Below are 25,669 nucleotides of genomic sequence, written 5' to 3' on the forward strand. Positions count from 1 at the left end.
AAGTGTATGTACCTTATATATTTTGATATTCTCCAAATTGACACCAAAGCTGCAGTGCTAACTTATATTCCCAGCAGCAGTGTGTTAGAATTCTGCTTCCCTCCACGTTTGCCTAAGCTTGTAAAATATTGTCAATACTGTTTTTAATTTCTGTTTTTCTTATGATGAGTGATGTAGTCTGCTTGGGCTGCTATCGCAAATTACCATAGACTGGGTGGCTTATGCAATAGAAATTTCTCACGGCTCTGGAGCCTGGGAAGTCCAAGATCAAGGGGCTGGCAGATTTGGTTCCTGGGAAGATCCCTCTTCCTCATTATGTCTTCACATGGCAGAGATAGACACAGCAAGAGAGAGGGAGCAATCTCTCTCGTGTCTCTTTTTATAACGGCACTAACCCCATCATGAGGGCTTCATCCTCATGACCTATTTACCTTTCAAAGGCTCTGTCTTCCAAATACCATCACATGGGGGATTAGGGTTTCAACATATGAATTTTAGGGTGTTACATTCAGTCCATAGCAACGATGCTCATAGTCTGAACATCTTTTTACATATTTAAAAGCCATATGTCTTTCCTATTCTCTAGACTGTGCACGTCCTTTGCTCATTTTTCTATTAGGTTGTTCCGGAAGAGTTTTAAAAAGTTAAACCTACATTTGTTGAAGAATGAGAATTTGGTGACCAAGTGTGTAGAATGAAGACCTCTTGGGATGGAAATACACCTGGATGTGATGGACTATCTCACTGTCTGACTGCTCAGGCCCAAGTCACACTGTGCATGCTGATAAAGTGTTTTGGCTTTTTTTTCCCTAAACATTTTCATCAAGAGTATCCTAATAGAAATGCACAACATCAGCCTGAGGTCAGTGGGTCAGCAGTTAGGATCTCTTTTTGACAGATTAGGAAATGAGGTTCAGAGAATTAACTTATGTTGGTCAAGGTAACATTAACTGGGGGTGCCAAAGCCCATGGCAGGGATCTGCTCACAGAGCCTTCCAGATTCAGGCTTGGGCTCTGGAGGCAGATAGACTAGGGTTTGCGTGGCTCACTAACGAGATCTTGGAGATGCTGCTGCACTTCTGAGCCTTGGCTTATTACAGTCTAAGAATAATAATAGTATCTTCTCTATGTGGTTATTCTGAGAATTATATGAAATAATGTATGTACATCCATTATAACATAGTGTCAGTGGGTTATAACGTAGTGCCCGCCATGGTGATAATACACATCATAACATGCTGCTCATGGCTTTTACTTTAGCATTCTTTGTGGTGGGTCCAAAGCTCAATTCACATGTCAAATCTTCTCTCTTGTATTACATGCCGTCTTTGCCCTGTTTTCTACTCTTCCTTCCCTTTAGTCCAATCCACCTGGAACAGCTGGCTCTTCCATGTTTGGGGGCTTCTTAGTGAAGAAGTTGTTCTCCTCCCCACCTTTGCAGGGAGCAAACGCCCTGAAGGTTGGGAGAGGGCCTCCTCTTCAGACTGGCACTCCTCTGGACTTCCAGACCATATGCTCTCAGGAAATGTTCGTGATTGAATGAATGAAGGAGAGTCTGCTCCCAACACAGCCCTAGTACAGTGCCTGGCAGTTACATTCCGGCACATTGCAAGAGGTCAGGAAACATTTACGCATTGAATGAATAAATACACACAGTGCCTAGGAGTAAGGGCTCAAAAGGTATTTATGGATTCGTTGCATAGCGCCTGGTACACAGAAAGCGCTAAGTGGCAGAAGTGGATATCCCTGGGCGAGGCTTCTAAAGCCCAGTGCAAGCGCTTGGCTTCACTGTGCATGGGTGCAGGGGTTCGAATTCCGCCGCCTCTTCCTCCCAGCTGGGCGACCTCGGGCAAGGGACTTAATCTCTTCGACTTAATCTCTTTGTGCGTCAGTTTTCTTATCTGCAAAACGCGGACGACCGAGTGCGACCACGCCGAGGCACTCCCCGGAGCACTGGGACCGGCAGCCTTGCCCACAGCAGAGCCCCGCCACGCCAGCCGGCCTGGGCGGCCGCCGGCACACACCGTGGGGGTGCCCGAGCCCTCCGCCGCGGCCGCCACGGGCGTTCCCGGGGCCCGCGGTAGCGCCCCGCTGAGATCTGTGCCCCCCGAGGGGGCGGGGCACGGCGCCCACGCGGGGGCAGCCCACGTTAGCCTCCGGTCGGCCGGCCGCCGCCCGCCGGGAAGCCGCGCTGCCCGTACTTCTTTCTCTCCCTCTCGTTCTTCCTCCCTCTCCCGGCCGGAGGCTCCAGCAGCGCTCGGCTCAGCAGCGCCGCCCGCGAGCCGCCGCCGCTGCCGCTGCCGCCGCCGCTCCGGGCCCCTCCCCCGCCTGCCCCCCGCCCCCCCGCACGGCCGGCGCCCGTCACGTGACGCGGCGCCAGCCAATGGCGGGCCGAGCCGCGGTCGGCGGCCGCCATTGCTGTCAGAGCGAGCGAGCCCGGGGAGGGAGGAGAAGCGAGGCTGACTGGGGAGGAGGGGGGGGTGGGGGAGGAAGAGGAAGGAGGGGACGTCGCTCGGCTGCCGGGGTCGCCCGCTGGCTTCGTCCGCACCCCCCCCTTCGCGAGTTCGCGCTCCGCGGCGGCGGCGGCTCCGAGGCGGCGGCGGCGGCTCCGGGGCTCGCCTCCCCTCACGCGCCGGCGGGGGCCGAGGGGGAGTCGGTGGCTGGAGATAAACAAGGCGGCGGCGGCGGCAGCGGCTGAGGAACAGGGAAGGCGGAGGCGGCGGCCGGCCCGCAGCGCCGGCCCGGGAGGCAGCGGCGGCCCTGAGAGGCGGGGAGGGCGCCGGGCCGCGCGGACAGCGCCCCCCGCCCCGCCGGAGCCGCGGGAGCCGCGCGCCGCCCGAGCAGGAAGGAGCCGCGCGGCGCCGCGAACCCCCGTCGGCCCGGCCCGCCGCCCCGCGCGCGCGCGTCGCCGCGGCGCTCCCGCCCGCCCCCGGCCCTCGCGCCCTCCCCGGCGGCGGCGGCGGCCCGGCCGCCCCGCGCTCCCCGGCGAGGCGCCGCCGCCCGGCCCGGCCTCGCCTCGGACGCCTCGCTCAGACATGCCCCGCTCTGGCGGCCGGGCTCGCGGAGGATCATGACTGCGGCAGCGAACTGGGTGGCGAACGGGGCGAGCCTGGAGGATTGTCACTCCAACCTCTTCTCGCTGGTGAGTAGCCGGGCTGCGGGGAGGGGGGGTTGAGCCGGGGGGGGGGTCCCCGACCTCCGCCGCCGACCAACTTTCTCCTCCCGCCGCCGGGACTTCGCCCCTCCCTCGCCTCTCCCCGCCGTTCGCCTCTTGCCGATTCTCCCCCTTTTGGATCGTCTCTCCCTCGCCTTGGATCCCATCCAGTGTTTATTTGGCTCTTTAAAAATCATTTGTGAGCGCGGCGCTCGGCGTGGAATTTGCATGTGGAAGTCTCAAAGCTGCGGATTCTGGGTCGCACTTCGAACGCCCACCCTCTGTTGCAATCACACCCCCCTTCCCCTCCCCTTTTCCCCCTTTTTTTCCTAAATGTGGAAGGCTTTGCCTTGTGCTGCCCGCGCCCGCGATAAGCAGCCTTTTCCCCCCTTGTCGGATCGGCTGTCCGCCCGCCCGCCTTTTGAATTTTTTTTTTTTAAATTCCATAATGACACCTGCAATTTCGCCCGAAAACAGTTGATTGAATGCGATTGTGTCAGTAAAGGACTCTTGCACCCGAAGCTCCCGCGATTGTAAACATCGACAGCCGCCTGCCTCTCGGGGCTTACTACGCTGGAGAGCCGTAAAGCCATTGCACGGAGCCGACGGAAGGTGGAGAAGGCTTTTTCTTCTTTCTCTCCTCCTGTGTCTTTTAAAAACTGTTTTCTCTATCCTAACAACGAATCCACACACACACACAAAAGCAACAAGCTGGGCGGTTTGATAACATCGCTTTTATCTGCCTTCGCCTTTCTCGCGCTCTCTCTCTGATAATTGACAACTTTTCCTTCGGATTTGAATCGCCTGCCTTAATCTTGAAGCAGTTAGGGTGTCAATTGTTCTCCTGGAAGCCTGGCACCCGACGACGACGTCTAGATTCATCGAAATTAAAAATGTATAGGGCTCCAGCAACTCTTTCCTGGCGGTGGCAGTGACATTTGGTGGTAAATGCCATCTTTGCTTTTTATTGGGTCGTATTACTTAGCTCTGAAAACATTCACCTTGTTAAACCTGGCGTTTAGGCTAATAATTGCAGTGCGTGGTCTTTAAATATGTGCTTTGTGCATGAGTTACTGTATGTATAGCTATGTGCCCGGGAGACTACGAATTTGTTTAAATATTGAGCAAAGATTTGTAAACAGATGTAAGGCAATTATGTTTCAAGCGTAGAATATAATTGGAAAATTGGCTGAACGGTTTGTTTAATTTAGCCTTTAAAAAACCCAACTTATTTTAAGTTATGTACCCTTTTTGGGGGGGACTGCCTTTGGAGAGCATGCATTTTGGAAATTGTTTTCTGTAACCTCTGCAATAGATAGAAGCATTATTTCCTTTTAATCCTTGTTTATAATTACACTGGATAAATAATTTAGTGTTCAAATTGTAATTAGTTACATTTAATTATGGGTAGGCATAGATGCTTTTTTTTTCCTTTGAGACTAGTGGAGAAATACACATTCTTGCCAACTTTTCAAATGGAAGTGCTATTTTATTAAATATTTCCGTATGCAGATAGAAAACATCAAAACACGTGATTTTTTACCCACAAAGACAGAGTGACATAGTATCTGTGCTTTCACTATAGTATATAGATCAGGTCAGTTTTTTCTTCCAACATTTTTATTTAGGTATTTAATCTTAAAATTCAGTTATAAGTTTCAATTCTTCCTTTTTGTACTGTGAGAATTTTCCCTTGATCTTTTGACATATGGAAATAGAATTCATTTTGCCTCCTCTTTTCTCTCCCCCAGAATATCATTTAGTATCAGATTGAGAGACTTTAATAGATTAGCAAACATATTGATTAAGGGGTATTTAAAATGGTTTTTGTTTGGTGGCTGGTGACCACATTGACACTTTAACAGGTAATTAAAATAACCAAGTAGACCAATATTAGTGAGGAGAGAGCCCCGAAATTACCATATATCATTCTGACTGGTAATGACTTTGTGTATATGTGGCTAATTTATATACAGTAGATTGTATAGACCAATGAAACTATATTCATATGTGTAGCCAGCCTTTAAGATATATCATTTCTTTTATCTTTTTTTTTTTTTTTAAAGCTCAAGTAGTGATGATAATGTTAAAGAGATAAGATGCTTGAGATTCTTTTGGAGAAACAAGCAATTTTATAGGTGAAGATTTTGTTTTATAACTGACTAGAGGTTTGTACTTTGGGTATTTCCTCAACCTTTTTGAACTGGGAATTGAGTGTGTGTGTGTGTGTGTGTGTGTGTGTATGTATGCATGTGTGTATAGGATTACTCATTAGGTGGCAACTTTGAAATGCAGAACTGAAGAAATTCATGGGTTGGCATTTTTTTTTTCTTAAAGGACTGTAGAATGTCTACATTCTCTCGTATGTGGAGGGTGGATAAGGTGCTATTTTTTTTTAATTGAGAATCAGTTAAACAGCCTCAGATAATGTAAAGTTCTCATTCCAAATGAAGAGTTTTCCTTCAAAATCAGATACAGCAGGAACCTAGAATATTAAAAATATGTTGTCTAAAGTACATTGTATAGAATAGTTAATTCCAAAGGAGATAAAATCATCTCCTGTTTAAAATAAAGCATGTACTACAAGAATTCTTATGTGATTAATAATAGCATGTGTTTTTCTTTTTGGCCTGCAATTTTTGAGCAGAGAAAAGTATTGTTTATAGAGAATTTACCTATATACTCATATTAATGTGGATTGAAATATAAACTAGAGATTAAAGTTCTGTACCACACTAATGATCCACCCAATTTCTATTACCTTGAAGTGTTCATTATGGCTTAGCAAAAGTAGATTGTGCAATCAACTGCCTTAAGACTTTTGTTAGTTCTCGTTTTGCTTTCTGATTTTCTGCTGCATGGTATCAGAGTCCCCAAATTCTGTCACCCCCCCAATCCCCACTTCCTAACGTAAAAAATGCGCTTGTATGTGTATGATATGGGTGATTGTATGTATTTCTTATTCTTGCTGTTGTGAGATTCATAGCTCCTGCATTAAGTACATGCTTTGCTGTTACCTTTGTGGCTCAAAACTGTTTTCTCATGCTGTTCATCACATTTCTGGGAGACTCTTGTTATAAATTCACTCAGTTATAGTTCAGTTAAGTGTGTTAAATCTTGTCTTTTTGGAAAGTGTAACAGTGCACCCTTGACGGAAGACATAATTTCCAGATAGAAATATTTCTTTAGTTTTGTTTCTCTATTGAGATCATATGGAGGAAAGTGATTTTGTGTTCTTTAACTAGATTTAAGTATATACTCTTCGAGATGGGGCGATCTAATTCTTAAGTATGTGTGTTCCACCTTCACGTTGTTTTATTTGCTTAGAATCTTTCTGACTACGGGGTAACTACGTGATGACAGCAAATTCTCCCTCCCTGAATTGAAACACATACACAATTAGTACATACTTCCTATGGAGGACCATTAATTCTGTATATGCAGCTTTAAGGTGATCTGTTGTTGACCTGTTCTCTCTCTTTTCTTGAGAGGTTTATATTTTTGCAGAGAGGGAAGATAGTTGTAAATATAGAAACTTTGGGATCTATTCTTTTGAGATAGAACCAAATGGGGAGGGCTTTAAGTTGAAAATGAGCAAAAGGAAATGATTTCTCTCATCTTCTCAAGTGCCAAAATACATACACAGGGTATTTTTTCATCCCAATTGCCAATTTTAGTATTTAAACCTAAAGCATCATTTTACAGGATGGTTTATTTTCTTTAATGAAAATATTTATAATTTGCTAACGTATGTTTTCTCTTTAGCATTTTGTTGTTAGTAGCACATGGTGTTACAGTATTTATATATTTTTAATAGCAATAATTGCCACCCGGTAATAGTTGCCGTATTAACCTCCAATTGCTAGTAAATATTTTTAAGTACATAATAGACAGCAATTTAAGGCATAGTGTAGCAGTTTACTGGACCGTTTTAAAGAGCCATTTGTACGTGTGATGAGTTCATAATTTTAAAGAGAAAATAATATACCTAAGACTTGCATGCTGCAAAATAATGTTGCTGTGTTACTGCTTGAAGTGCTCATTGAGAGGAAGTTAGGTTGGGACTCTTTCTTCTTCTTTGTGAGAAGGAAGGCCTGGGGGTGCCTTTAGGACTATAAGTGTTTATTGAGTTATCCCAGTTGCTTATATAGCTTAGCATTTTCTTTGGAATGTTTTGGTCATTTTTTTCATGATTGTATTAGGCATTTATTTGGAAAAAAGATCTCTTAAGGCATTCTTTTAAGTAACATTAAGTTATAGTAGTGGATTATATTAATTAGGTATGTAAAAATGGATTCATCTTTTTTTGTTCACTGTTAATTTAGCCTTGTTAATTGTGAGTTAATTGTATTCCTCAAACACTTTCAGAGATCTCCTCTACTCTTGAGATTAATAAAGAAGATACTCTGTCACCAGTTTGTACTATACGCTATAAATTAAGACAACCATTTGCAAAAGATAGGTACATTCTATAGTTATGTTTGCCAGATTATTTAATATTGAGATGAAACTCAATAGTAAAAAGATTGCTTATCTGGATTTTTTTTTAATGAACAGTTAGTACAACTGTCAGAAGTTTGATTCAGAGATAGACTAGATATTTTTCTGAAATGATATGACTTATTTTTGATAGAATAATAATGTTCCCTCCTTCAGCAGTAGAAGGTACCACTGTGTTTTTTTTTTCTTCTGAAAGTGGGTAATGTTTATTTCATAGAAACTAGCCAGTGAGAGAGATCAGCGTTTATGAAAATTAATAATATGGTTGAATATTGGGTATTATTATTACTGAAATGTGCATTGCAGGTGTTTGTTAAAAATTGAGGAAAAAACTTTTTTTTTTTTTTTTAATATTTTATTTATTTATTCGACAGAGATAGAGACAGCCAGCGAGAGAGGGAGCACAAGTAGGGGGAGTGGGAGAGGAAGAAGCAGGCTCATAGCGGAGGAGCCTGATGTGGGGCTCGATCCCAGAACGCCGGGATCACGTCCTGAGCCGAAGGCAGACGCTTAACCGCTGTGCCACCTGGGCGCCCCGAGAAAAAAACTTTCTGCAACATTGTTATTGGTGCCATTTATTTAAAATGTAATCTGCTTTATAAACTATTTGTGTTGCGTAGTGTTGGCCACCAGAATTCCTATTTTGTTTTTTTTAAACATTCCTATTTTGAGAAATAATATTTAATGAATTGCAAAGTGAGGTAATTAGCCTAAAAATGTGCTGTGACGTATGGTTAAAAAAAATTCACACACATACACACACGTTTGTTTCATAGGACTTACTTAGAGTTTTGGAACTAATCAATATTTGTAACGTGTTCTTGGAATTTAGAACTTTTTTTCCCTCTTGAATCATTTAACTTCTTTCTGATCCTGTTCAGATAATTTCCTTTTACAGTATGTGCTTTCATTGTTTATTTGAAAGATTTGAAGGTGTTAGCTTTGTTCTGTTGGGGGAATTCACTTCATTACATAGGGGAGATGATTTTCCATTAATCTTGGTAAATATTAACATAAACGAGGAATTGTAAATTCAGACTCATTTGCATGAATGAAATATGTATGCGTGCCCAATTTTTGTTTAGTATAAAGTCACTTATGTACATCAACAAAGTTTTGTGTCCTTATTTGATATAAAATTTTTAAATTCATTGAAAATGTTGTGGTTGGTGTTTATTTCCGACAGTTCCCTTACTCTACTACAGTGTTTTTATTCTTTAATTTTAAAAATCATTTGTACTATAGATTAGATTTTATCCCCATAAATTGGCTATCATAGTCTTCTTTTAGGAGTGCCTGTTTTGCTTGCATTTGTGTTAGCATGCTTTAGTTGTGTTTGTTGGAATAAAGTTGTTTTCCTTTTTTGAGCTAATAAAACGTCTTTCAGAGTACATTTGGATTCGATTCTGGAAAAAAAGAAGAAAGATGACTTTTTATTTTTCTTTCTTTCTAGATGAGAATTAGAATCAGTTGTGTCCAAGGGAAAATGTTATGTCATTGGCATCTCCATACTCTGGTTTATTACATATATTTCTGAATGTTTATTTTCTTATTCTTGGTGAATTGTGGTAGGATCCTATTAAAACTATATTTTTACTACTGTGAAATAGTACAGAGCCCTGGTTGACAGCTTTCTACATTTTGTACTTTTTCCAGTGCAGTGAAATTCCATTACTGTTGAAGGAACCTCCTGAGTTGATTATATTAAAATTTCATTTGTGTCTTTATTTTGCATAGTTTAGATTTGTAACTTGAACCTAAGAAATGGAAAGGGGAAGATAAAGAGAATTAGGTAAACTTGCAGGTAAATATTCTTTTCTCATTCATCACTAGATCTCATTACTGTAATAGTTGGGTCATAATTTGTTCTAAATCACTGCATCAGTTGGATATATTTTAAGACATTTGATGTTTAAATTTGAGGAAATGATTTATTTTAAATAAAATATATAATTGTGAATAGAATTTTTATAATATTGAGTGGGAATTTCAAAGATTGATCATCTAAAAGGGTGTATTAAATTGCATGAAAACTGTTTTGATTTTATTTTCCCCCCAGAGGGCATTGATAAGTTTCTGAGGAAGTATTTTTGTGTAAGACACATGAAGCTTCCTCATAGAGTTCTACATTATTTCATTAAATAGAAAAGATGATTAAATCCATCTGGGTTTAATTTGAGAGCTAATAAGTAGAGTATTCAAAAGAGTATAATTGGTGTGAAAAAACATTTTGTGTTGGCAATTCTCATGATTGAATTTTAATGTCCTACAGAGAAACAGGGAAAAACATATGTATATCTAACTCAGGAACCAGCTCCTAGTTTTTTTTTTTCTTTTTAAATTATTTTTTATCTTTTTGCATGTGTATATGTGCCTAGCACAATCCTACTCATCCTTTAAGTAGGTCAAATATCACCTCCTCTGTGAAGCTTTCCCTGACTCTCACTGGCAGAACTAGTCACTCTTGCTCCGTGTATGTACCTTCTTCTATGTACCTGTGATAAGCACATGCGGTTTTGTAGGGCAGTGACCCTGTCTGTATCATCTTCGCATTCTCTTTAATAGTTAGGCCTTCATTAACTGTTTGTTGAATGAATGAATTACTGGACAACTATTCTCTTCTCTATCTTATTCCTAAGGGAGTTCTCATTGCTCATTTAGGTCCTGATCATAATTATGTTGTTCTTCTGTGAACTTATTTAGATTTGTAGCTCTGTATTCTGAATATATATTTTCTAGGCCATATGTACTGTGGCTTGGTAATATTTCGTATTTCAGGTGAGTTCTAACCTTTTTAAAAGAGAATTCCAACTGATCAAGAGATGTGTACTTATCATACATCAAAGGAATAGGAATTTAGTTAGTATTTAGTTTTCTGTAGTGTGGTAGGCGGCCTATAGATTTTGGAACCTGTTGGAGATTTTGTTTGGGGCTTGATCTAGAATTCCTTCATTTTCATTCTTTATGGTGTACGGTAGGGCTTTTGCTCAGCCTTCAGTTTAGGATTACTTTTCATTAGCCCAGCATAATGGGCAGTGAATGGTAACGGGAAAAATTGAGTGGTATTCACACTTTTTATTAGTGACTAACTAGTCAGATCAGGTTGGTTGCTTTATGGTTATGTGCCTCAGTTTCTCCTTCAGTAAACTTGATGGAAATAGGGAGGGCAGGAAATACAAAAGATCATTTCTGAGTACCTTTTAAGGAGAGACTAGAGAATGTTTTTTAATAGGTAGACTTCTAACAAATTACAACTCAAGTCAGAGAGTAGCCCTAGGCAGTTCACTAGGAAGTTGCAATGGCAAAATTAGTTGTTTTAAGTATGGCAGTTATGTTATATTTGTACTTGTTTTAGGGGAGCAAGAGATTAGATTGTTCTTGTATCTTTCCTCATAAATAAGCCATTATTGAGAAGAAAAACTTGAATTTTATCTTAGGATGTTCCAGTTTTTCATTTGTATATATGATTTACAGTTGTGTGGTTGTGTCTTTAATGTGCTGAGTGATTTTGCTGTACCAACCCTAAGCTATGGCTGGCTGAGCCTGGAAATTGAACTGTGGCTCTTATTTGGTAGTTTAAGCTATTAATTCCTTGGCAGCTCCATAGTGCTCTTTGAACTTTAAATAGCAGTTCTATTAACATTTTGAGATTTGTCTCAGGGAACGTCAGAAATAGTACTTAATAAATATCTTTTTCTTCTTAAAGACTAAATCATGTTTTAGTCTGACACACATGTCACAACCCTTACTATGTTTTGAACAAAGTATATATTCTCAACTACTGGCTAATTTCTGTTTTCCATTTAATAATGCAGCAACATCTAAAAATATTGTTTAGACCTTGTTGAAGGAGTGAATTCCCCCACCCCCAGCGGTAGTTTTTGTATTAGTCAAGTGGAATATGAATAAAGTCCTAAGTTTTTATCCAGAGGTGTAGACTTTTACATGTAGGTGTTCCTCAGCATTCTAAAATATTAAAAAAAAAGTAATTTCTTGAGGTTTTTTTCCACGTAAAGACTTAGCCTTCTGCTGCTACAAATGATTGTTAGCTTATTTATGTTGTGTTGTACTTGATTACTTGTGTTATTTATGGCAACATTTTTATGGGAATGAACTTATATTTATTTTTCCTGTTTAGAACGTTGGGAGCACCTTTCCTCTGACTGTATAGTGCTGGCAATCAGAGCAGGCACTCCCTAAAAACCCTTCTTGGCCTCAGTCAGGGGGAGTGAGGACAGCCCAGCACCTAGGCCCGTTTCTAGGCCTTGGAGAGAGGAGTGCTGTCAGAAAGAGAGGCTTGAAGAGAGTGTTGAGAGGTGCAGATTGCGCCCCCCACCTCCCCGCCATGGGAAGAATTTTCCCTTCCTTTCCTGCTTCCTCTTTGATACATTTTTATTAAAACTTTGAGAATAGTGGCAGGTCCTCTGATGTCATCAGGAAAAGATTTTTATATTTCTTTGTCCTTTAGCTCTTGCCTTACCTTTTTTCCTTCACTCACCACCAGAGATAAGGTTTCTGCTTGTTATTTTGTGTGGTAAATTAGGACTTCTGAGCCCTAATGAAATGAAAAAGAATTGGGTGTGAGATTGGCTGGGGTAGCCAATAAACTATTTAGAAATGTTAATTTCTTATATGTTATGTTTGTGAAATTTAGGACTTACAGAATTCATTTTTGAATAATGTATATACATCAGTAGTGATTAGAATCTGGCTTGGTCTTATAAAAGGGCTAATGCTTTGATATGTGGGAAAAAAGACCTACATGTGCTATTTAATTTCTAGGATGCTATTTTATAAGTGCAGAGGAAGAGCATCACTAACGGATAGCATAGGACTTTGTAGCTAGAAAAACTCGGAAGAGGAGTTTTAAACGATCTTGAAGGAATTGCTAGAGAGGAGCGGAAAGGACATTCTTTGGAAGCTCAGTTGACAACTCTTTGAGTCTGTCCTTGAGAATATTTACTGAAGTATGTAGGAGAACACTTCTGATTTATGGTCTTGGTTCTTGGTTTCCTTTTAAAAAATTACAAAATGTTGAAATCTGGGGTGCTCGGTGGCTCACCCAGTTAAGCATCTGCCTTCAGGTCAGGTCATGATCTCAGGGTCCTGGGATTGAACCCCATTTCGGCTCCCTGCTCAGTGGGGAGTCTGCTTCTCTCCCCCCGCCCCGTGCTCTTTCTCTCAAATAAATAAATAAATAAATAAATAACGTCTTAAAAAACTTATTGAAATCTAATTTTTGTTAGGTGGAAAATCTGAAGTGTGGGCAGGCCAATTTGGATTAAGAAATGGTGATGTTAAAATAATCAGTTTTCTAAAATAATTCAGTTCTGAACTTTAAAAAAAACACAGTGCTATATTACGCAAAATGCTAATGACTAAAGTGACAAATATTTCAGAAACTGGACAGACGTGCATCTTAAATGAGCAGATGGGATATGAAACTAAAAGCAGGAGATAATCCAAGATGATATAGAAACTATTATGAGAAATGAATTGAGGAAAAACAAGTATGTTAAATGGTATTACATTTAATAATGTGTTTAAAAGCCTTTCTAGGATTGCTCTCTTACATAGACAAACTAGAATTGTTGAACTGTGTAACCCATCCTCCTTTAAATTTTGTGCATTTAAAACAAAATTAGATTTCGGTCCAGGATTACTTCTCATGAAGCCTAGACGCTTAAGTCATGAATGTATGTGTTATATGTGCTTTACAGTCGACTATAATTTGCTTTCTCTGCAATAAAAATAAAGAGAATAATCATGATTTTTGGAGGCTTTCATAGTGGACCTTGAAGGGAAGAGGTAAGGAGTGGAAGATGAGGAAGTTTGCTATTTGGATGGCTGGGTACTTCATTGAAATCATTACATTTGACTGTTGAGGATAGACTCTGGATTCTGGTGGGTTGCAGAATGAGTGAATGGTACTTTTCAGCTGAAGAGGCTTGATTGTGAGGCAAGCAGGGATTTGGGAGTGGGGAGGAAAGGAGATTGAAAGGTAGATTGAAGGAAATTTTTTAGAATGCAAGAGCTTCATTTGTGTTTGTGGACTTAGCAACAATAGTTGAGGGGCAGAAAGAAAAGATGGAAGATAGAAGGAAAGTTGTTAGTTGATGAAAGGAGTCTGGTGGGAGTTGGTAGCAAGAACCCAGGCGATGTCTGGGGTTAGTGCTAGAAGAGAGTAAGACCCCTCAAATCAAAGATGTGAGGATGTAAGATTTGACTAAGTGTGAAGGAAGAGAGGACAATCTTCCTTTTTTTTTTTTTTTTCAAATTCAAAGATTAAATATATTGAGTTTGAGCCTAAATAAATTTTAAAAAAGTAGCTAAAATTTTTACATTTTACTTCATATGCTTGTTGTAATCAACCATCTTTTTTTTATTTTCCTTCAGTGGTCATTTTAAGTAGGTCAGATGTCATCTTCTTAATTTGTACACTTCAGAATCATAAAGCTAATTCTGAGCTAGTTATACTAGAATCGACACACATCTGCCCAAATGAGAAGTGCTCTTCAAAGTAAGCCTCCTTGAAATGTATCAAATATCAGTGCCGTTGTCCGTATTTTTCTGGTTCTTTTCCTTTGGAATTGCTTTTAGAGTTTAGTCAGCCACTCCAGAAAATCTTATTTTAAAGGATGCCTCTTTGGTTAGTGTCTTTTCTTCTCTCTTTGTAGTTTACTGTGTTCTGCTTTTTGCTCTAAATTGTTGCCCAAGTCATCACTTTAGTACCTTATGATGGGGTTCTTACTGACGATGAGCAAAAACCCTGGGAAGAATTCTACTTTTGGATATATGGCATACATACATTGTAGATGTGTGCCAAGAATTCCTGCCCTGCTCGTATGCAGCTGCCTCCCAGGTTCTGAGTTTAGTGGTTCAATGTATTTTGTTTTCAGACAGTTTCAGTGAAGGTGAATTTAGTGGCATATTAATTGGTAAGACTGGATATTGGGACAAATTAAGTAGAGGTGGGATTTTTGCTTTTTGGGGACCAAGGCAAATTATAAAGGAGTAGAATTGAATAGCATTGTAAAGTTGTACCTTGTCTGTCTAGCAAAGGTCAAATACCATCCTGAGGTCCATTTTTAGTGAGACTGAAGTAATCATTAAGAAAAGCCTTGGGATAAATAAAAAAAATATCCTGTTGAGATAATCTCTGAAGATTTTAGCAGAAAGTTTGAGACTAAAGTTTTTACCTTGCCTTTTACTGTTGGTTTACTCATTTGAGACTACCTAGTAAGCCATCTCGTATTTCATAAATGCTCTCTAGCAATTCTTCCACTGGTGAAGATTAGGACAAACAGCACTCATATGTATTTGGAATTTCACTTTTTTGTGGTCTACCTTACAGTTCAGTGGAGGGGAGGTGTAGAGGGTACTTTAATAGTCATGCCTGTATTGTTTAGATTCAAGTTGCAGTGGCAAGTATTTTCTATGTTGGATTCAGGAATATAATGAAATTTTTCTCAGTTAGCTTTATTTTTATGTTCTTCAGATTACATGGATGAGTTTATTTATAATTCTCTGTTTAAGTTCTTTTCACATTAAAAAAAAGGATTTTAGGGGTGCCTGGGTGGCTAAGTTGGTAAAGTGTTGGACTCTTGATTTCTGCTCAGGTCATGATCTCAGGGTTGTGAGATTGAGCCCCATGTCGGACTCGTCCTGTGTGTGGAGCCTGCTTAAGATTTTCTCTCCCTCTTCCTCTCCTCCTCCCTCCCCCCTCTAAAAAAAAAACAAAAAAACGCAATTGAAGTCCTTTCAAAAAATGTGGTGTTATAATCTTAGGGCTATAGATATTTTAGGAACATTTACTTAGATGGTAATTATTTTCAACAACAACAGGCACTTTTTAATTTTACAGATTTATAAAGCACCTGAGCAGTTTAACATTTAGAAGTTATATCAGAGCATAAATCTACATCCCAGCTGCTGAAGACTGTAAATATTTATCTTTTCAAATATAAGTTCTTAACTAAACTTTACTTACTAAAAACATTTTTTAAAGTATGTTGGTTTACATACAAAATGTAATCATCTGTGTGGATTGAATCAAGTGTCCTGATCCCAAATAGATTAAAGTCATTATGTGTCTATAAATTACTTGAGAGAGATATGTATGAAAATGATATTTTGTTGCTGTTTGGTGATACCATGGTGAAACTGAGCTTTGTAACCCAGACAGATGGTGCTATTCTTGAATCTGTCTGCAAGATCCTATAACATTTAATTAAACAGTGGAATGATTCTCATAAGAACTCATATTTTGATATGTTTAAGCTAATAAACTGGCTACTTTGGTAAATTTTATAAATATGAGCTGAAAAAGAAGTATTACTTGTTCTTAGGAAAGTTTTCTACTGACTCTGTTAAGGTAAATAGCTTGTTTTGGTATTGGTAATCTCAAGGAATATCTAGATGGAAAAATGAATGAAACTCACTAAGGGAGGCACTTATCTTCTAAAGGAGCTTTTAGTTTGTTGCCAAACTTTCTCATATGGTAGGTGTGATACACTGTTAAGAATCCAAGGAGCTGACTTTAACATATTCCAGAAACTCTGAGAAATTTGGTGATATATGTTAACATTCATTTTAGAAAATGACTATTGATTTAGATTCCTGTGATCCACCTTACATTTTAATATTGGAATTGAAAGTAGAAATGTTTTAAACTGCTCAACCTAGTTTTAATAAATTATGTGGATAGAACTTTGTAGAAGTTTGATTTCAGTGGTAATGTATGGTTGAGATGAATAAGTTTGTCAATTACATAAATAAAACATAAGTCATCTAACAACATTTCTGGACATCCTTGTCAATTATTATTTCATTAGATAAATTTTTTATTTAACGCCTAGTCTTTAATAGAGGGGAGACAAGACTGAAAGATGGTGTTTGATGCCAGATTGGATGGCATGAAGAAGCCGTAAGTTTATTCTGTATGCACCGGGGGAATGCCTGAAGGGTTTTAAGGAGGATAATGACATGATCAGATTTACGTTTCTGAGAGAAAACTCATGTGGGCTCTGTGGAGTGTAGATTGTAATAGGGAGAAACCAAAGGCAGAGAGAAGGCTCCTGAGTAGTCTGGATGTGAGAAATCATGCAGGGTTAGTAGGAGCGGAAAGAGATAAATGGATCAAGTGATACTGTGGAGGTACAACTGTTAAGTCCTACAGAACTCAAAAAGTTTTAAAATTAATTATGGACAGGATCTTGGGGCAAAAAGGCAGGGGATGATGGAAAAAAAAGTAAAAACAAATATTAGCATCTATAACCTGCCTGCTTTCAGGAAAGATTTGAGGCAGTGAGAAGATTTCTCTCTCAAGTTGAGAGATTTATAAGAGGAAGGAGGAGTGGAAAAAAAATGTGGGGAAGAAGGGAGAAGGCAAGGCTAGTAGGGTGGATGGAAAAGGGCCTTTGGAGAGGTGTGGGTGGTGATGGTGGTGGTTGGAGGTGGAATTAATATTTTGGCAGAGGAAGAGCTCATGAAACTTTCATGATCAGAAATGGGCATGAAAAAACCCTGACAGGAAGAAAGAAAATAGAGGTTGGGGTAGGGGGTAGAACCCTAACAGCAGTGGGCTTATTACATAGCCTTTATTACGAAGAGCCTTTGTTTCTAATAGCAGTAAGCTCAAGAAGCACATTAAATATTTTCTCTGCAAATCTGTTTCGGGATGTTTTCATTGAGTTTTTTAGTTAAAGGTTTTGGTTACATTTCATATTGGTAGTATTTTTGGTAGGAGGAGGAAATAGACTTGTAACCCTGTTTTTCTTCTTGCCTTTGTGGAAATTGCCAATTTGTAGGAATTGGTAGGGTGGATAGAATAGAGAAGATATTTCTTTTTTCTTTTTTTTTTAAAGATTTTTATTTTATTTATTTGACAGAGATAGAGACAGCCAGCGAGAGAGGGAACACAAGCAGGGGGAGTGGGAGAGAAAGAAGCAGGCTCATAGCGGAAGAGCCTGATGTGGGGCTCGATCCCATAACGCCGGGATCACGCCCTGAGCCGAAGGCAGACGCCTAACCGCTGTGCCACCCAGGCGCCCCTAGAGAAGATATTTCTGAAGACTCCAAACAGTGTGTGTCTTTGGTACCTCTTCCTCATTCTAATTTAGAGTTCCTTTAAATTTTTATTCCTGGCATTCTGTTTTTGTTCCCTCAGCATTTAGCTTTCTGATTGTACAATATTTTTATAGGTATTCAGAGTGTGATTGTTATGCCATGTCATGTCTTTACCTCACATTTTGGGAAAAGTTTTCCCTTCCTCTGTCCGTCTCTGCTGGTGCCTCCATACTCCTTTCCCTTTTCAGCACATTCCTGGGCTCCCTGGGCTGTGGAGCCTTCGCTGCCTGTGCTGCATTTTTACTTGGCAGTGCCAGTTCTCAGTGAAAGTGCTACAATGTACGTATGCACTTCACAACTCTTTGATGTAATCTCCTCGGTGTGGTGGGGATCCTCTCCTGTTGTTTTGAGTGCACTTACTGGCGCAGCGTGTGCTATCCATTGTCAATTGGCTGTAATTCATTCAGCCTTCCCTTGTGGGTAGATTTTTCACTTGGCTACCCTGAAGGTGGAGAGTTGGCTTTCTTGCAGTTGTCATTTTTCTTTAATTTCTCTCCAAGTGAGGTAGTAACTAATGAAATACAAAATATTTCCAAGAAATGTAACTTCCAAGAAATTAAAACTATAAAAAATGAAAACAGTCCATTAGATCAAATTTGCCCTAGCTCTTCCATTCTTGTTAATGTTCCCTTTTTGTGTACATAGAGGTAATCACAGTATAAATATAGTTCTTCATTCAGCTGAATTCACTCACACATTTTCCATGTGGTTACAGTTTTTTAGTTATGATTTTAAAAGTTATGTATTTTATATATTTAATAAAAATTATGTAATTAGTTTCAAAGTGAAACAATATTCAAATAATAAAACATGAAGGTTCCCTGCCCCCGTGGGGAGGTAACTACTAGTAGTTAATTTCATCATTCTGGAGTTTTTCTTTTGCATATGTTTGTGAGCGTATATACACACGCAGTTTCAAAATTATTTTTATTAAATATGAGTACATAAAAGTAGTATGTATAAATCACATAGAATCTTCATGACACAGTGAACACCCATGTGCCTAATAATACCCTGAGTAAGAAAAAGAACATTTTATCGTTTGCATAGTTCTGTACTGCCCTTCCCTTCCCATTCTTCCTTCTCCCTTCAGAGGTTAACGGTTATCCTGAATTTTATGTTTATCTTTCTGTATTTTTTTCTTTTATTTAAATAGGCTCTACGCCCAGCGTAGAGCCAGATACAGGGCTTGAACTCACAACCCTGAGATAAAGACCTGTGCTGAGATCAAGAGTCAGATGCTTACCTGACTGAGCCACCCAGGTGCCCCTATCTTTCTGTATTTTTTTTTTTTAATTTCTTACTTTATTTTTTTAAGATTTTGTTTGTCAGAGAGAGCGAGAGTGAACGCTCACAAGCAAGGGGATCGGCAGGCAGAGGGAGAAGCAGGCTCCCTTTTGAGTAAGGAGTCCGATTCGGGACTCCATCCCAGAACCCTGGGATCATGACCTGAGCCGAAGGCAGACGCCTAACCGGCTGAGCCACCCAGGCATCCCTCTTTCTGTATTTTTAAAAAAGTTTTAATTATGTATGTTTAAGATGTGTGTATATATAGTTTTGCATGTTTTTGAGTTTTTTATAAATGGAATATACTTTATTCTTTTGCAACTTGCTTTTTTAGTTTAATACTACATTCTAACAATGTGGACTTATAATTCCCTCCTACACCCATTTATGCATTCTTTTGATGATGGGCATATTTATAGTTTAAAAAATCATGGGGCATAATTCTCCAGCTTCTCCTGTAACATGCTTTTTCTGCTTAATACTGTCTGAAGATATGTTAAAGTCAGCAAATTTAGATATACCTCATTTTTTTCCTGTGTGTTTTTTTAAACGGTATTCTGCATTACAGGATGGATGCACTATTGTTTGACCATCAGTTGTGAGAAACATCAGTTCACTTTTTTCCTCAATTAGTATGGTTATGCATTAAATTTTGATAGTTATAGCCATAAATTTTTAAAAAACGTGTCAGTTTACATTCCTGTGGGCAGTATATAAATGTCCATGTCTTCTGTCCTTGCCTCTAAGGAAACTTATTTAAATTTTTTTCTACTCTGTGTAAGAAATATCTCAGTATTTTAGTTTTCAGTTATTTATCTCTAATGAGGTTATGAGCATCTTTTCATACACATGGGTATGCATATTCTGTGATTTTTCTTATTTTTTAAAAGCATTTAATCTCTAAAAAGCCTTTTTGTTTTCCTGTTTAAAATTTCCAGTCATTCAGTAATAGGAATCTGTATTTCAAGTCAGATCTTACTTGTCATACACATTGTTAGAGCTTTTGCTGTTCCTAAAAGTGCTTATTAAATGCTATAAACTGTCTAGTTGCTTGCCAGCTACATGCGTTTTCTCATCAGGGTCCTGATGAGGTAGTGCTGTTCCCGTTTTTCAGATAAAAAAACTGAGGCAAGAATTTTAAGTAATGTAACCAATGTCACACTGCCAGAAGATGATGGAGCTGTCACTGACTTCAGAGCCTAAACGCACTTAACCAGTGTGTACGAATTGTATGCTCTTCTTTCTCCTATCTAAATCCTTGAAGGGCTTCTGTGAAGCTCCTCCTAGCTATTCCAAGCATTATTGGTCTCTTTCTTTTCTGAACCTTTTAAAAATTAACAATGTAGACGATATAATATAGTGCAAGCATGAAGGTAGAAATCACTGGAGCATACAGATTTGCCTGAGATTAATGGAGTGATAATACAGTTTACATTTTTTTAAAGTTTCATCAGAGATTAATGGAGTAATAATGCAGCTTAAAATTTCTTCCCACAGATAAGGAGATAGATTTTTTCTCTTAGACTGCTTTATTCCAAATTGAGGAATCATTTGGAAAATGAAAAAGTAGGATAATTTATTGTTTTGATCGATGACTGGGGCAAGATAAAAACCTAGGTAACTGTGTAGTCTCAAAAAAAAAACAACAACACCCCAAAACCAACAACTTATAGGGGCTCCTTGGTGGCTCAGTAGGTTAAGCATCCAACTCTTGATTTTGGCTCCGGAAATGATCTTGCAGTAGTGAGATTGAGCCCTGTGCTCAGCAGGAAGTCTGCTGGAGATCCCCCCCCCCCAACACTTGTGTTCGCTCTCAAATAAATAAATCTTTTTAAAAAAATTTGTCATTAACTAAAGGTCTTTTAGTTTTTAAAAAATAAAAAAGCTAGAATGATCACATCAAAAATGACTTACTGTAGTACCATAATCATGTGTGTGTTAAAAACTAGACAAATAAGATAGAAATTAATTTCTTTTTTTATATGTAAGCATCCTGGAGGCAGGCATTTTAAGAACTGGTTTGTTTGCTTCTCAGTCATCAGGTGTCCCAGGCTTTTTCTTGTTACTCCCTCATCCTTAGTTTATCATAAGTAGTAGCGTATTGTCCAAGATGGTGGTTCAAACTCTAAAACTCTAGTCATCATGGTGGCATTCTAGATTGGAAGGAGTAGGAAAGGACACAAAAAAAATTAACTCAAAATTAACTCCTCCTTTTTAAGGAAACTTCCACTAAGTTCCTTATAACACTTCTAGCCATACCTGGGAAAGTGAGCACGTTGTTTGCTTCAGTAATATAGATTGTATGTTACTGTGGAGGAAGGAGCCATTCATGTTTGGGTAGCTAAGTAACATGTCTGCTGTACAGAGAAAATGATAGAAATTACTGTTTATAGTCTGTTATTGCAGTTGGGCAAGAAATCATCCTAGTGTCACTAATGAACTTCATTAAATAGTTCAGTTCCCAGAAATTTCACAAGAGTTCTCTTTTAGGTAAGGTTAATAAATATAAATCATTAACCAGTGTTCTGATGTACTTAGGCATGGAAATAACTTTTTTAAAAACATTGCATACCTTCTAAAAGAGATTCATAGGGAGATGAGCAAGATGGTATTTTGACTGTATTAAAAATAGGTTTTTTTCTTTGAGAGATTTTTTTCATGAATTCATCCATTAGTACATAAAGTTTTGATTATAGAGAATAATTTACAAACAGTGAAGTGAACCCATTTTAAGTAAGTACAGTTTCATGAGTTTTGACAAATGTATACCTATGTGAAACCACCACTGAAATCAAAATAGAAAGCATCTGTGATGCACCCCCATCTCCAGATAACCACTATTCTGTTAGTATAGATTCATTTTGTCTTTTCTAGACTTTTTTTCTTTTTTAATCAGTGGAATCATACAGAATATAGTCATCTCTGCCAGGCTTCCTATTGTTTAAATACGTTATTCTTTTTAATGCTAAGTTGTAATCTCTTATATTGATATACCACAATTTGCTTCCTCATCCATTTATTGGTGATTATGAACATTTCTGTACTGGTTTTGTGTGGGACATACGTTTTTATTTCTGTAAATAGGAGTGCAGTTGCTGAATCATGTGGGAAACATAGGGTTCACTTTATAAAGATCTGTTAAACTTTTACGATACAGTTGTATCGTTTTACATTTCCACCAGTTATATGAGAGTTCTAATTGTGATTCTGAGGTCAAAAAGGTTTTCTCTCATGATTTCTTTCAGAAGTTTTATAGTTCTAATTGTTAGGTTTAGGTCTGTGATCAAGTGATCCAGTTTGAGTTAATTTTCTTTTGTGGTATAAGGTAGGGGTTGAAATTGTTTTGGTATGTAGGTATCTTGTTCTAGCATTATTTGTTGAAAAGATTGTGCTTTTCTCGAATTATCTTGGCCTCTCTGTCAAAAATCATTTGAATATATTGGATGAATGTGTCTGTGTTTATGCATAAGTTTATTTCTGGATTAAAAAAATTTTTTTTAAATTTTATTTATTTATTTGACAGAGAGAGACAGCCAGCGAGAGAGGGAACACAGGCAGGGGGAGTGGGAGAGGAAGAAGCAGTCTCCCAGAGAAGGAGCCTGATGCGGGGCTTGATCCCAGAACGCTGGGATCACGCCCTGAGCCAAAGGCAGACACTTAAGGACTGCGCCACCCAGGCGCCCCTGTTTCTGGATTTTATATTCTGTCCTTTGATCTGTATGTCTCTTATGCCAATACCACACTATTATGATTCCTGAAATTTTATGTCTTTTTTTTTTTTTTTTAAGATTTTATTTATTCATTGGACAGAGAGACAGCGGGAGAGGGAATACCAGCAGGGGGAGTGGGAGAGGGAGAAGCAGGCTTCCCGCTGAGCAGGGGGCCCGAGGCTCGGTCTCAGGACCCTGGGATCATGACCTGAGCTGCGAAGGCAGACGCTTAACGACTGAGCCACCCAGGCGCCCGTATAGTATGTCTTGAAGTCTGGGCAAATTCTCCAGCTTTTTTTTTTTTCAAAATTGTTTTGGCTCTTCTGGGTACTTTGCTTTTCAGTGTAAGTTTTAGAATCAGCCTCTCAGTTTTTCAGAAAAGATCATGCAGGGATTTTATTGTGATTTCATTGAATCTGTAGATCAAATTGGGAAGAATTGATCTGTTAACAATTTTAGGTTTTCCAGTTCATGAACATGGTCTATCTTTCATTTTTTTTTTTTTAGGTTATTAATTTCTATCAACATTGTTTATAGTTTTTGGTATACTGGTCTGGAACACATGTTACCAACTTTATCCATAAGTAGCTCATATTTTTCAATGTTGTTTTAAATGGCATTATTTTAAAACGTTATTCTCTACTTTTTCATGCTAGTATGTAGAAATACAATTAAGTTTTGTATATTTATCTACATACTGCAGCTTTCCTAAACTCAATTATTAGTTGTAGTATCTTTTTTGTAAAGTCTTTGAAGTTTTGTAAATGTACATGATGATGTCTGTGAATAAACATGGTTTTATATCTTTACATTTCTGTGCCTTTTACTTATTTTTCTTGGTTTATTGCATTGGTTAGGACCTATAGTACAAAGTTGAATAGCAGAATGTACCTCCTTGCTTTGTTACTGACCTTAGGTGGGAAGTATTCAATCTTCCATTATTAATTGTGATGTTAGCTGTAGTTTTTGAACATCTTTTTAATTGGGTTGAGGAAGTTCCCTTTAATTCCTGGTTTATTTAGTTTTACCATGAATAGGGTTGATTTTGATAAATGTTTTTTCTGCATCTATTGAGATGATTATAGGTTTTGTTCTGTTAATATGGGGGATTTTGTTAATGGGTTTTTGAACTAGTTTGATTCAATTACATTGATGGGCTTTTGGACTCATTCAGCTAAGCTTGAATTTCCAAGATACACTCCATGTGCAGGGTGTGTTACCATTTCATGTATTGTTGGATTGGATTTGTTAATATTTTGTTAGTATTTTAAAAATATATGTTAATGAAAGATTGGCATGTAGAATTCTTCTCTTACAGTGTCTGTCTTGTGTTGGTAATGTTAGTCTCATAAATGATTTGGGAATTAGCTCGTTCTCTGTTTTCTGAAAGAATTTGTGTAGGATTGGTGGTATTTCTTTCTTAATGTTTGATAGAATTCACTAGTGAAGCCATCTTGGCCTTGGAGAATACTTTGTAGGAAGGTTTTAAATTATGAATTCTATTTTTTAAATAAATATAGGGCTATTCAAATTTTTAACTTATTTTTTGGTTTAGTTTCGTAATTCAAAGAATTTGTCCATGTAATCTAAGTAGTTGTATTTATTGGCATAAGGTTGTTTATAATAATTCTGTTATCTTTTCAGTGTCTTTAGGATGTGAAGTCATTCTTCCTCTCTCATTCCTGATACTGGTAATTTGTCTTTTCTTTCTCTTGATTAACTTTGAGAAGTTTGTCTGTTTTATTGATTAAAAAAACAACAACGGGGCACCTGGGTGGCTCAGTCAGTTAAGCATCTGCCTGCAGCTCAGGTCATGATCCCAGAGTCCTGGGATCTAGCCTCGCATTGGCTTGCCCTGCTCAGTGGGGAGTCTGCTTCTCCCTCTGCCCTTCCCCCTGCTTGTGCTCCCCCCCCCCTCCGCAAATAAATGAATAAAATCTTTAAAAACAAAAAACCAAAAAAAAACCCCAAACCAAAACAAAAACAACAGCTTTTTACTTTATTGGTTTTCTGTATTGTTAGTCTGTTTTGTATTTTGTTCATTTCTTCTCTTTTCATTATTTTCTTCCCTCAGTTTATATTTGGTTTAATTTATACTTCTAGCTTCTGAAGGAAGAAGTTTGGAGCAATTTTACACCTTTCTTTCTACTATAAATATGAAAGCTACAGATTTCTCTTTGAGCACGGTTTTACTTATACCCCACACATTTTTGTATATTTTGCTTTCATAATCAGTTCAAAACATTTTCTACTTCCCCTTGTGATTTCCTTTTTGTCTTATGTGTTGTTTAAAGGTATTATTTAATTTCCAGATTTTGTGGGGTAAAGGGGGTGTTTTAGGTATTTTGTGACTTTCTAATTTAATTCTGTTGAGAAATTTCAATTTTAAAAAATACATTGGGGCGCCTGGGTGGCTCAGTTGGTTAAGTGGCTGCCTTTGGCTCAGGTCATGATTTCAGGGTCCTGAGATCAAGCCCCACGTCAGGCTGCCTCCTCCGTGGGGAGTCTGCTTTTCCCTCTCCCTCTGCTGCTCCCCTCTGGTTGTGCTCTCTTGCTCATGTGCTCTCTCTCTCAAATAAATGAATAAAACCTTAATAAAATTGATACTTATTTTATGGCTCAGCATATGGTTTCTCTTAGTGAATGTTCCATGTGCATTTAAAAATCTTGTGTATTCTGTTGAGTGTGTTACTGTTACTGTTATTATTTTTATAAATGTCAGTTTGGTTATGGTGGTTGATAGTGTTGTTCATGTTTTCTATACCTTACTGATTTTCTGTCTACTTTTTCTGTCAGTTGCTGAGAGGAGGCCTGCTGAAATCTTTAATTATAATTCTGTATTTGTCTGTTTCTTCTTTTAGATATATCCGTTTTTGCTGCATGTATTTTG

At 38.6% G+C, this 25,669-nt stretch overlaps 1 protein-coding gene across 2 annotated transcripts in view; it reads left to right on the plus strand.

Annotated features, from left to right (window-relative positions):
- Positions 1 to 2,981: 2,981 nt before the first annotated feature.
- MED13L (mediator complex subunit 13L) overlaps positions 2,982 to 25,669 on the plus strand; it is a 294,657-nt gene continuing 271,969 nt past the window's right edge. For both annotated transcript variants that reach the window (XM_040619888.1, XM_040619889.1), the window contains exon 1: positions 2,982 to 3,142. In XM_040619888.1, the coding sequence (XP_040475822.1) occupies positions 3,071 to 3,142 (72 nt within the window). In that variant the 5' untranslated portion in view covers positions 2,982 to 3,070. The remainder of the gene's footprint in view (positions 3,143 to 25,669) is intronic.

Source organism: Ursus maritimus, unplaced genomic scaffold, assembly GCF_017311325.1.
Source record: "Ursus maritimus isolate PB19 unplaced genomic scaffold, ASM1731132v1 scaffold_33, whole genome shotgun sequence".
NCBI classification, from domain to species: Eukaryota; Metazoa; Chordata; class Mammalia; order Carnivora; family Ursidae; genus Ursus; species Ursus maritimus.